Source organism: Dromiciops gliroides, chromosome 1 (genome assembly GCF_019393635.1).
Source record: "Dromiciops gliroides isolate mDroGli1 chromosome 1, mDroGli1.pri, whole genome shotgun sequence".
NCBI classification, from domain to species: Eukaryota; Metazoa; Chordata; class Mammalia; order Microbiotheria; family Microbiotheriidae; genus Dromiciops; species Dromiciops gliroides.
The window spans coordinates 472,566,400-472,579,975 of NC_057861.1; the positions used below are offsets into that span (position 1 = coordinate 472,566,400).

General features: G+C 36.3%; 1 protein-coding gene across 1 annotated transcript in view; it reads left to right on the forward strand.

The window, feature by feature from the left end:
- FBXL17 (F-box and leucine rich repeat protein 17) overlaps positions 1-13,576 on the forward strand; it is a 519,745-nt gene that overhangs the window by 10,043 nt on the left and 496,126 nt on the right. The window contains exon 3 of the mRNA XM_043986707.1: positions 519-776. Within this exon, the coding sequence (XP_043842642.1) occupies positions 519-776 (258 nt within the window). The remainder of the gene's footprint in view (positions 1-518; positions 777-13,576) is intronic.

Consider the following 13,576-nt stretch of genomic DNA (forward strand, 5'->3'; position numbering starts at 1 on the left):
AAACTTAACCCATTACAGGCTAGCTGAATTCTGAACTAAGTTCATTACTTAAGCAGTTATGGGACAAAATCAATTATTTGTAAATAGTGTTAAAAATGATAAAGCATCAGTTTAATCCTCTCAATAGAGTAGATTCTCTTTTGACTAATCATCTGTATCCCCCCACATCTCGTTCCCCCCCCCCATCCCCAAAACACCCACCCACCCATAGGATCATAGTGTTACAGCTGAAAAGGACCTTCTAGGTCATGTAGTTCAAGTTTCTTATTTTACTGTTAAAGAAATTTAGGCTTAGAGAGCTTAAGTGACTAGCCAAAAGTCAGGGACCAAAGTGAAGAGCCAGGATTTGAACCTAGGTCCTCTGACTCCAAATCTAGCACTTAATACTTATTTTTCCCACTGGTTGCCAGATAATTTATTGAAATAGGGTGAAAGGAGGAAGTTAACAAAAAAATAGCAATAATAAGTTCATGCTAGCAAAAATTTAAATTAAAATTTTGTTTTTTTTCCTTTTTCAGGTCACTGATGAACTATTGGAAAAAATTGCATCAAGGAGTCAAAATATAACTGAAATCAACATTTCTGATTGTCGAAGTATGTCTGATACAGGAGTTTGTGTTCTAGCATTTAAGTGTCCTGGACTACTTAGGTATACAGCCTACAGGTGCAAACAGCTTTCTGACACCTCTATCATTGCAGTTGCCTCTCATTGTCCATTACTTCAGAAAGTACATGTAGGCAACCAGGACAAATTAACTGATGAAGGACTCAAGCAGGTAATCATCATCTTTGATAAAATGAGTTTAGTGATATTAATTTAAAATTTTTTTCTTATAGCAATCATTTGAAAGTAGTAAATTAGAGAGAAAAAGAATGACATTTTTAATAGGGGCCAAATATTAAAATGTAGACTCGTCTATATTTATCCATAGATATTTGTTTTTTACTGGTTAAATCAGTTGATCTCTGGTCACTAGTAATCTTGCAAATGGATGTTGGTTGAAAGGGAGACTAGGTAAATCTTTGACTGTAATTCTTCTATTATATGGACAGACCAAACTTTTCACCTTAATGTGTTCCTGGAAACTGTTATGATATAAATTGTGAAGCAAATGATATTTACCCATAGGCAGCACTGTTTTATTTGCAGATTGCTTTTTTTGTCCTAGGTCTCATGTCATAAAAGCAAAAGTACAAGCAGCATGTATTTCTGTAATGATTTAATTAGGTTCTACAGTTATCAAAAAGGCATAATAATGTTAACATTTAAGATTTATAAATCTGTGTATGGTATCATGTATATATGATATAGATTAATTATGCCATTACATTATAAAGTGTTCTTATAGAACATAAAAATAGAATCTTACCTTGTTATAAATTTGACATAAAATGTAAGCTGTAACAAATATTTTATCAAGTTTAACAATTTGTTTGATGCCTTAGAATTGGGAAGGGTTGATAAAGAATAATTTGGGTATCTCAGGTTTCTTCAAACTTAATATAGGGAAGTTTGAAATATCCTTGGGAGAAAGGCTTATATTTTTATGTACATACTGTGGAAATTTATTTTGATTTGGGGACCCTACCTTTGGGCTGAGATTGGAAAGCCTTAGGCCCTCAGGGTCTCTTCTGTGTGGGAGGGGCTAGTGCCCCTCCCCCCTCTGCTTCAGCTGAGCCCAAAAGCCCCATGGGCTGTACAAGATGCTAGGTCAGACAGCTGGGGGAAAAAGCCCCCAGCTCCCTCCGACCTGAGCGGAGCTATCCGAAAGATCCTGGATAGCCTGTGCTGAGGCACGTGAGGCTGGAAAGACGCCCCCCCCCCACCAGCCACAGCCCTGGCTAGTGGATTAGCTTGGTCTGTGGGTGCAAGAAGCCCCAAGATTTGAGTGGAGAAAAGAAAAGGTATATAGAGACCTGGGGGTTAGACTCAGGGGGTTCGGACAAGGTACAGGGGCTGACAGGAGGACTGGAGGCCTGGGGACAAGGACGGAGGGGTTTGGAGGGACGAGAGAGGCTGAGAAGAGGTTTGGACAAGGGTTTGGAAGGACGAGAGAAGCTGAGAAGGGGTTCCCAGGGGACGAGAGTAGGCGGAGAAGAGGTCAAGAGGCAGCTGACGAGATTAGAAAGGTTGGAGCGGGGCAGACTAGAGACGGGGCTACAAGGATGCAGGAGAAGATGAGAAGGACTAGGAGCAGGGAAAAGAGAGGCCGAAGGGCAGACTGACAGAGCAGACAGACAGAAGGTCGGTGAGAGAGAAACACAGGTTCAGCAGTGGCAGTAAGGAGAGGAAAGTTAAAAGCAGGGGGATTTACAAAGTGAAAGGGTACAGGCCGAGTTAGTGAAAGTAGCTGAGCAAGTGAGAATACCCTGAGGCGAGAGGTGGCTAAGGCCCATTGTATTCAAGAAGTTCCAAAGAGACACAGTGGAAAGAGACGCAATGCAGTCAGGTTGTACATTTTATTTTCCTGTATTCTTAATTTTAAATAGTATCTCATAAATAAACTCTGCTTTGATTATTTAGCTAAGAGGCTTCTTGATATTTTGCTTATCAATTTGGGAGCAGTGTGGTGGAACTTTATAAATGGCCCATGCTAAGTTAATAGCAGTCAGATAGCCAGTTAGTCAGAAGTCCCCAGATTAGTCCTCCAGTCAGATTAGCCCCCTCAAATTAGCCCGAGTCAGTCAAAATATTCTTACAATCTGTCATTTCTATCACTCTCTCTTGCTGGCCGAACCCTTTTTTGTGATAAAGAGAAACAAGCAAAAAAAATGTAGCTTGGTCACTTTGAGCATGTATATAAAATTCCATGCTAGATGCCTCTTACCTTTCTCTATTGTGAGGAAAGAAGTATTTGTCATTTTCTCTTCTCTGGGACCTTGATTTTTTCCATTACTTAGATCTCAACTTCCTTTTAATGTTCTATTCATATATATCATAGTGGTCATTGTGTATATTGTTCTTTAGGTTCTGCTTTTTTTCACTATATATTAGTTCAGGCTTCTTAAAATTTCTGAATTCCTCGTATTATCTTCACAATAATACTCCTTTATATTCATATACCATATTTTTTTTTTCAACTATTCCCCAGTTGTTGGGTACCCACTTTGTTTCTAGTTCTTTTCCATTATAAAAAGTGCTGCTCTAAATATTTTTGTCTATCTGGAAATTTTTTCTCTTTGACTTTAGGTTTATGCCTGGTATGTGAATCACTGGGTCCAAGGAAGTAGACATTTTAATCACTTTTCTTGCCTCATTCCTAATAGAAATCCACAGTGGTTGAACTATACAACTCTCCCAAAGTGCCCATGTCTCTGTCTTTTCTCTCAACCCTTCCAGTACAGACTGTTCTCATTTCTAAGAGTTTACAGGGAAGTGAGGTGAAAACTCAGTTGTTTTAATTTGTATTTCTTTTCATTAGTAGTGATTCAGAACATGTTTTCATGTAGTTGCTTATGATTTGCAAATCTAATTTTTTTCATATCCTTTTACCACTTATCTTTTAAGAGAATGAATTCTTCTTGTACTTATTTTTTCTTCTTCAGTAAATGACCCTGTAGCAAGTAGGCATGTTTAGAGTCTAGGGCTTAATTTTTTCTTGCTTCCAGATTGTGGGCTTGTGTCCTAGGAAGAAGCTTTTTATAAAATAGTGTTATTGGCATAACACAATGAGAGTAGAGATTTGGGAAGCCTTGTCAGGGAGAAGGCCCGGTTTAGTAGAGAGGTTTGTTTTTTAACTGGTTGTATGATTTCATTAGTGTAGGGTGGTCTCAAGGAAGAAATTCCAGTGTAGATTGAGAAGTTTTATAGAAGTGCCAGAGAGATTAAGTGACTTGTACATGGTCACACAGCCAGGATGTATCAGAGGAAGAATTTGAACTTAGATCAGCTTGACTTTCTGAGGCCAATTCTTTGTCTTTTAAAAAATATAGTTTCTTGCTTTTTCTTGTTCAGTCCTTGACCTATATTAATGCGTTAATATGCCTGTTATTTCACAGTCCTGCCAAGAGTTGTCATTTCCCTTTTTCTGATTATCTTTATCAATCTGATGGATGTGAAGTGTACCCTCTTAAAACCAGATCTCTATCAATCACACTAGACAAGTTAGGTGTTATAAATTTAATATAAACTATTCGTTTTTAAAATTCTTAGTGATGGTCTTGAAAAATACAATCGCTCCAGAAGTCCATAGATTTATGCTATTCAAATTGACCTAATTGTTTCAGTTTCATTCTTTTTGACTCAGTCAGTATGATTTAGATAGACTATACATGTGAGCAATCTAGTATTCTATTAGAAATTTTATCCTGACTCCCCTCCGTACAACTTGGCTCCTGTAATTACATAGGAACCTTTTTCTCTTTTTACCCTTGGATTTCATTTTAATGACATAGTACAGTGCAAACTTTGTAGCCCTTTATTTTTAATTTAGAGGAAATTAGAGATTATAAAATTTATGCTACAAAATGGAATATTTTGAGATAATATGTAATACAGCTTTCATGTAAATAGCAGAAATGTTATACAATCTGATGAGAACACTGATTTTCTTTTTATTTTCTTTTTTAATCTTAATAGTATTTTCTTTTCTTCCAGTTACATGTAAAGATAGTTTCCAACATTCATTTTTGTTTGTTTGTTTGTTTGTTTGCAGGGCAATGAGTGACTTGCCCAGGGTCACACAGCTAATGTGTCAATTGTCTGAGGCTGAATTTGAACTCAGGTCCTCCTGAATTCAGGACCAGTACTTTATTCACTGTGCCACCTAGCTGCCCTCCCAGCATTCATTTTTATAAGATTTTGATTCCCAAATTTTTCTCCCTCACTCCCGTCCTTCTCTCCTTCCCAAGATGGCAAGCAATCTGATATAGATTATATATGTGCAATCCCATTAAACATATTTCCACATTAGTTATGTTGTGAAAGAAGAATCAGAATAAAAGGGAAAAACCTCTAAAAAGAAAAAAACAACACCACAAAAAGTAAAAATAGTATGGCAGAACACTGATTTTCTTAACTAGTTGTAACAAGTGCAGTTTTTGTATATTTTTCCATGTGAACTGTACATTTATTAATGACCTGAAGCAGTTTACCAACAGCCTTTCAGATTTGAGGCTCTAATGTGTATAATAGTTGATATTCAGAGTGTTAAATGGTTTGGAAGTTCAGTGGAGAGGTATGTGTGAGTAATTATTGCAGATTTATGAACAAATTAAAACTAGGAACAGTTGTAATATGTTGAGTTATAAAATGTGGAACACTAATTTTAACTTTTTAAATTAGCTTTAATTGTAGCCAGTTTTACCTGATAACTCTATTACCTAAAAGCATTTTCCATGTTTCCACAGTATACTTTCTTGTGATATTGGCACGGCACTTTAAGATCCACATGTGCCTTACAACCTGATGCACATTAATTTATATTCTGTACAGTATAGTTTGTGTTAAATGTTTGTATAGGAAGCTCTTAGTGAGGAAAATCTTCAAACAATGCAGATCGGCATCTTCTCTAAAACTTGTAATCTAAGGAAATTGCTTGGGGTACTAAGAGGTTAAATAACATTTGGTATGCATCATAGTTGGTACTTGACCCCAGGTCTTCCTAATGCCCAAGTCCAGCTTTCCACCATGCTGCATGGCTTCTTCAGGTATATTTGATTATATTGTAATTTTCAGATATTTTCTACGTGGTTATTTTCTACAACCACAATATTTAATATGAAGAATGTCCCATTCCATGACCATACTGGATTACAAAGTTTATCATATTTCCAACTCATGACATATGATGTGGGCACATGATAGCATAACCTATCACATGCTAACCTTCAGTATAAAACAAGCCTCTCTTGGTTTTTGTCCAAAGAACTTAATTGCTATACTTTCTTCCTAACACCTATGATATGGTTCTTTATGAGATTTAGGGATGGCATTTAACACAGAGGGCTATATATTTAAGTTGATACATATAATTTACTAGGCACTTGCTCATTATTCATTCCTTTGCAGCTAGCATGAAGCAGGAAGTCAAATAACTGTAGGAAAATAACTGTAGGAAAAGCTCAAGGACAAGGACCACCTTTCTGTTATCTAAGGAGCAGTTTGGAAAATAAATCCAAAATGTAAATAGAATAGAAACAAAAGTATTTGTTGTCATGTAAAATTTCACATTTTTAAAAATTGTTAATTTTGTAGTCTTGACAAACAACTTTTATGTACTTAGCCATACTGATTATTTTCTAAAATTTGCTAATTGCCAAGGTTAAGAATTGAAATGAAATAATAAGTCTTTTGTATAATATATTATAGTTTTATAAAGTACTTCTATGACAACAACCCTGTAAGCCATTGTAGGTATGTTATTCTCATATATTTGAGGAAACTGAGGCTTGGGGGGAGGTTTATAGGATTTCGAGCTAACAGGGACTTTAGAGATCATCTAGCCTAGTTGATTTTTTTTTTACCAGTGAGGAAAGAAAATCCCAGAGAGATTGTGACTTGCTGTGACATTATTTAAGGCATTTTAAATAGTGAAAAGAATACTCGATCTAGAATCAAGAAAGGCCTGGGTTTGAATTCTGCCATCATTTATTAGTTTAATTGACCATGGATGACTGGTTTAATTTCTGAGTTCTTAAATGGGAATGATAATACTTTTAGTTATTACCGCATAGGATTGTAGTAAGGCTTCTTCAGTGGGATAATCTATATAAGACACTGTAAAAGCCTTAAAATGCTATATAGATGTCAGAGGCTATTGTTGACACTACTTTTCACTGAAGGTCACACAAGTTGTAAGTATCAAAATGGTGATTTGAACCAACGTCCTTTATAGTGCTTCAAATCTATTTCACTTGCCTCTCATGGCACGTTAATATGTGGTGGTTTAGGACTGGAACTCAGAACATCTGGCTCCAAGTTTTGTTGTCGTCTCATGATCCCATATTAATTCTCTATTGAAAAGAATATTTGACACCTGGGAAATTTGGGTAAGACAATATATATTTCTAGGACAAATGGAAATTATCCCTTGTTTCTCTAAATGGAATTGTAAAGCTTATTAATTGAACCTAGATGATAAATATACCACAAAACCACACATTTTAAACTTTTTTTCCTAGTAGATATATTCTTATTTTAGGGGCTTAAAATATTCCACAGTGATATGAGTTACTCTTTATTCAGTCAACAAGCATTTATTTATTCATTTGTTTATTTATTTTGGCAGGGCAATGAGGGTTAAGTGACTTGCCCAGAGTCACACAGCTAGTAAGTATCAAGTGTCTGAGGCTGGATTTGAACTCAAGTCCTCCTGAATCCAGGACCAGTGCTTTATCCAAGGCGCCACCTAGCTGCCCCCAGCAAGCATTTATTAAACATTTACTATGTGTTGGGCGCTGTCATGTTCTGTGGAAATACAAAGACAAAAATATGTGTCTGTCTTTAAGGAGTTTAAGTTCTATAGAGGAAAAGCATATATACATCTAATATACACACACATACACATATATAGTAATTGATATAGGATATATGTCTATATGATAATAGAAAGTATATATAAGGTAATTTTGACAAGGAGGAACTAACATTTTGGGGAAATCAGTAATGGCCTCATTTAGGAGATGGTGCTTGAGCTAAATTTTGAAGGAAGTTACTGAACATAAAATCATAAAATGATCATGGTAGCTAGGGGGTTCAGTGGATATAGTAGTGCTAGGCCTGGAAATCAGGAAGACCTGATTTCAAATCCAGTCTCAGACACTTACTAGCTGTGTGACCCTGAGGAAGTCATTTAACCTCTGTTTGCTTTAATCCACTGGAGAAGGAAATGCCAAACCACTCCAGTATCTTTGCTAAGAAACCCCATGGACAATATTGGCACGCTGTGATCTATGGAGTCACAGAGTTGGACATGACTGAAGAACAATAATGGTTAGAAAAGGTGGAGGGCAGGAGGGAGAGCCTTCTAAGTATGAGGAATAGTTTGTATAAAAGTATAGAGAGAAGAAAACAAGTTTCTGTCCTAGGCTTTTTCTTCTGCATTTTTGCTTTCTTTTTTAATAGCCTCTTTAGCTCTCATTGGTTTAGTTCTCACCTCTGTATCTTTCATCTTTAGATTCAGTCCCATTCTCTCCCCTGAGATTGCCTGAATCACTAGGATCACCAATTGGACATTTCAAAAGAGATATCTTGGAAACATCCTAAATTTAGTATGCACAAAACTGAAGCTCTCCTGTTTTAAATGTCTCTATTTCTGTCAAAGGAATCACCGTCTTACCAGTATTTCAGGTTTATAAACTCAGCGTCATCCTGGGTTCTTCTTTGTCCTTTACCTCATGTCAGTTGTCAAATCCTGCTATTTCAGCCTTGACAACATCTTTCAAGTCTGACCCTTTCTTATACATCTATCACCTTGGCTCAGGCCCTTATTAACTCTTGCCTAGATCATTGCAGTGATTTCTTATTGGTGTCTGTCTTAAGTATCTTCCTACCCTAGCCCATCCTATATTCTGATTCCAAAACAATTTTTCTTAAACACATCTGAGCATGTTGCTTCCCTATTCAACCAACTCCAGTGACTTCTTAATGCCTCTAGCTTTTAAAGCCTTAAAGTCTGGCCACAAACTGTTTTCCAACTTCCTTGAATGGCTTCCTCTGGCACTTTGCAATCTAAGCAACATAGCTTTCTCTCCCATTCCTCACTCATATTTCTCCATTTCCCATCTCTGTGTCTTTACTCTGTTTCTGCCCAATGCCTGGAATGTACTTCTTTTGCCTCTTAGCGTCCATTTCATCTTTTAAAATACAGCTTAGGCACTGTCTTATGCATGAAGTCTTTCCTCATCCCCCAACTACCCATGGCTTTGTATTTAACTACTTGGTGTATATTTGTGTGTATTTAATTTATACTTATAACTATATTTATTTTTATGTATCTTTGCCTCCTATTATAATGTAAGCTCCTAGTGGTTAGATACTGTTTACTTCTTTTGCTTCTATCCCTAACATCAGGCATAGTGCCTGCTTTGGCACATGGGAAGTGCTTAAGAAACACTTAAGATTAAGAGATGAAATATTCCTTAAGAAGCGTAGCAAGAAGGGGGACAGCTAGGTGGTGCAGTGGATAAAGCACTGGCCCTGGATTCAGGAAGACCTGAGTTCAAATTCGGCTTCAGACACTTGATGCTTACTAGCTGTGTGACCCCGGGCAAGTCACTTAACCCCTGTTGCCCTGCAAAAAAACAAAAACAAGCAAAACAAAACAACAAAAAGAGTAGCAAGAAGGCAAATATGGCTGGTAGGAGGAGGCTGGGAGGGTAGGTTGAAGTTGGGCTGTGATGAGCTTTAAATACCCACCAGAAGAATTACTTTTTGGTCCTAAGTACTGGAGTTTGAGGAGCGCGATGGTGTGGTCAGAAATTGCTTTAGGGGTATCTCTTTGACAGCTGTGTGCATGATGAATTGGAGAGAAAAGAAACTTGTGACCGTGAGACCCATTAGTTTTGCAAAATAGTCCAGTTAAGAGGTGATGAGGGCCTAGTGAATTAGGTTTTCTCTGTGAGCACAGGGAAAGAAACAGATATGAGAGATGGTGTGGAGGTAGAAATAATATTTAACAATTGTTTGTATATATGGGATGATAGGGAGTATGAGGTATTGACGATGACTCAGAGGTTGTCAACCTGTGTGACTGGAAAGATGGTGTTCTCAAGAGAAATAGGAATGTTTGGAGAAGGAATGGGTTTTATTTAAGAAGTTCAGTTTTGAATATGTTGTGTTTAAGATTCCTGTGGGTACCAGTTCCCGATATCCCTCAGGCAGTTTCTGATGACACTAGAGCCTAATAGAGAATCTAGGTTTGTAAATAATAGATCTTGACGTCACCAAAAGAGTACACAGAGAGAAGAGTATTTAGGATAGAGCCTTGGAAAATAGCCATAGTTTTGAGGGATATATAGAGGATAATCTGTCAAAGAAAATTGATAATGAATAGTCAGTCAAGTAGGATGAGAATGGTGTCACAAAATCCCAGAGTGGTGATTATCCAGAAGATTGGTTGGTTGGTTGGTGGGTTGATTGGTTGTTGTTATTCATTCTTGAAGAGGACCAAAATGATATCACTATGTTGAGGTCAAGGTATAGCGTGTGTGACTGTGGCTGATGAGACCAATATGAACTTGGAAGGCTCTACCACAAGTATGAATAGTGCATATGAACTTTTGGAATGGAGATGTTTCTAATTTTGTACATCTCACATTTCTTTTCAGCTACTGCAATTGTATTTTGCTCATAAAACACAGTGCTGTTGGCATGCCATGCTGGGTGATCCTGTGCCAATGTCTCCCATGTCTCATGAGAGTGTCCTTGTAACACTTCTTTTTTCCTCTATGTGAGCACTTGCTTTATGTGAGTTGTCTGTAAAATAGTCTTTTAGGCAAATGTGGCCAGCCCTTCAGAGTTGCTCTCTCTGCAGTAGAGTTTGACTCCTTGGCAGTTCGGTTCTCCTATAGTAGAGGGTATCCAAGAGAAGGTAGTCTGCTACAGAGAGGTAAAAAAGGATGAGTTTTGACAAGAGAATCGTTAATAACTTTGTAGAAAGCACTTTCAGTCAAGTGATGGTCAGAAGCCAGATTGCAAAGAGTTGAGAAGTAGATAGATTTTTCATGGAATTTGACTCTTTTTTTGGTTTTGTTTTTTTTTTGTTTTTTTGTGGGGTTGTGAGGGTTAAGTGACTTGCCCAGGGTCACACAGCTAGTGTCAAGTGTCTGAGGCTGGATTTGAACTCAGGTCCTCCTGATTCCAAGGCCAGTGCTTTATCCACTGCGCCATCTAGCTGCCCCTGGAATTTGACTCTTAATGGAAGTAAATTGCAAGTGGTCTCTATTTCCATAGTAAGTGAAACAAGATCCTCTACTCAGATGACAGAAGAATGTGGTTTGGAACCTTGAGGAGAGGAAAAAAGATTTAGGATAGCTGCTTTTGGGGAGTGGGATAGTCAGTTAAGGGAGGAATAAAATGATTGCCTTGCTGGAATGAGGGCCCTGTTGAGATTAGCTAAGATGAGCTTGTGTTGTGTACCTAGCCAGAGTGTTGTGTAATACATTAGGATGACGTTAGATTCAAGAACAATATAATGCTAGGAACAGGATTGGTGATGTTATTGAATGATACATACATATATAAACCTTCTATATGTATATATGTGTGCATGGAAATATTCATACAGAGAGAGAGTGTGAGAGAGCTGTCACATATTTTGAAGCACTTGGCTTTGCATTTTTCTCATCATATCCTTGTTGTAAGATACATAAAGGTACTATTAAACTCATGAATACACTTTGGTTTTAGATCAAATAATAAAATGATTTTGTAGTTGTACAATTTAACATGAAAATTTTACTTGGTGGAGTTTGAAAGTAGAATGATTAGGTTTAATTTCAGGTTGTCTTTCATATTTATGTAGTAACAACCAATCACATTTTGGCTATGGAAAATAGAATTACTGTTCTTTTCTACTGAAGATATCACTCTCAAAACCTTAAAATAATTTATTGTATTTGGTTTTGAACATCCTTCCTGGTATATGATAAGATGAGAGTTAATTTTATTTTTATTCCAGTGGTTTCATATGTCCATTTTCTAAAGTACATGTTTTGAACCATTTAACTTGAAAAATAACATTACAGGAATACAAATTAAAACATTGTATGAATTATCAAATAAGATTATAATTAAAAAGTTAAGGGGCAGCTAAGTGGCGCAGTGGATAAAGCACCGGCCCTGGGGTCAGGAGTACCTGAGTTCAAATCCGGCCTCAGACACTTAACACTTACTAGCTGTGTGACCCTGGGCAAGTCACTTAACCTCCATTGCCTCACTTAAAAAAAAAAAAAAAGTTAAGAATTGGCAAAGTTGCCTCATGGCATTTCATGAAAACATATCTTTATGTTTAGTGTATAAACAAATTTAATTAATGCATGTAAGAAAAAAAGAATGGATGATTTTAATGTTATATTTATAACCAGCAGAAGCTAAAAGTTTAATCTGTGTATATCTGCCCCCCAAATAATTAGAATACACAGTTACACCTGAGATACTTAGGATGTTTTTCTATTGTGCTTTTGTTTTTATTTATGTTTTCTTAAGCCTTATTAAATAAGTGCATTTATATAAATACATATTTATATGTATTCATCCATGAAAATAATGTATCACTAGGAATACAACTTTGCCGTAAAGTATTAATCCTCTCATATTTACTAAGACTTCCTTCCTCCTGATGGTTATTATGTGAGGAATTTTCTTTTGTTGTTGATAAATTTAGTATTGTCAAAGACACATAAACACACAAAATTTAAGTAAACTCCCAGAAAACCACTTAAGCAAATAACAACAAAAAATTACACACACACACACATACACACAGAGTACTTGCAATGAATAGTTTGGGTAACTATATAATTTGGTTTTTTGTTGTTTTTTTTTTTTTTTTGATTGGGTTGGATTGAGTTGCTGGTCTATGACATCATTGGCATGGGGAACTTCTAGTGTGGAAACTACTTCTATCAATTCAAATAGGTAGTTCTTCTATAATTCATAATCTTAGCCCTGTATTTTGCCACAAGCCAGATAAGCATAGATGAGAAAGGTAAGGTATATTAAATTTCACTTAGGTCTGCTTTGACTTTAATCATCCTTGCTGTTTTTCTTTCACAGTATTGGAAATGTGGGGTATTGTAAATTCTCAAAGATTAGTAGTATCTTGAAATATTATGCTGTCCCACCCTGTTTTTGGGTCACTATTCAGCTGGAAGGATATTGGAAGGGGATAGTATGTTGTTGTATTTATCCAAGTAGCTGTTTGTCTGTTTGAAACACAAATGTTAATTGGCATCTCCTGTTTTGGTTTGGTAACTAGTAGTATGGCTGGACTAGATAACTTTGTTTTCTTTTTGAATTATATTATTCATATCAGAAATAGGCAGTTAAAGTTGATGAAAATTAAAGTGATGAATTAACTGTCAGGAAGTGAGTTGCTTGTTTCATTTTCATTCTTTTGAACCCATGATTTATCATTGCATTGATCCAGAGTTATAAATCTTTCAGAGTTGTTTTTCTTTATAATGATTTCATTATATAAATCATTCTCCTAGTTATCACTTTGCTCTGCAATTAGGTTATCCTTGGTTATAAACCTTTATCTTGTTATTTCTTGCTTTTTAGAATATCATTTCAAGATCTCATCTCTTTAGAGTGGTAGTTGCTGACTCCTGTGATTTTTATTGTTGCTCCTTGGTACTTAAACCCTTTTTAGCTGCTTATAGTATTTTTTCTTTGATCTTGGAATTGCTGGATTTTGCCTATTATGTTCCTGGGGGTTTCCATTTTGGTGTTTTTTTCTAGAGGTGACCATTGAATTCCTTTTGTTTTCACTTTGGTTGCTGGTTCTAAGAGCTGTGGGCAGTTTTTGTTTATAATTTCTTGAAATAAGGTATCCATAGTTATTTTTTTATTATGATTTTCAAATGTTTGGATAATTTCTGGCTTGTTTCTCTTTGACTTGCTTTTCAGGTC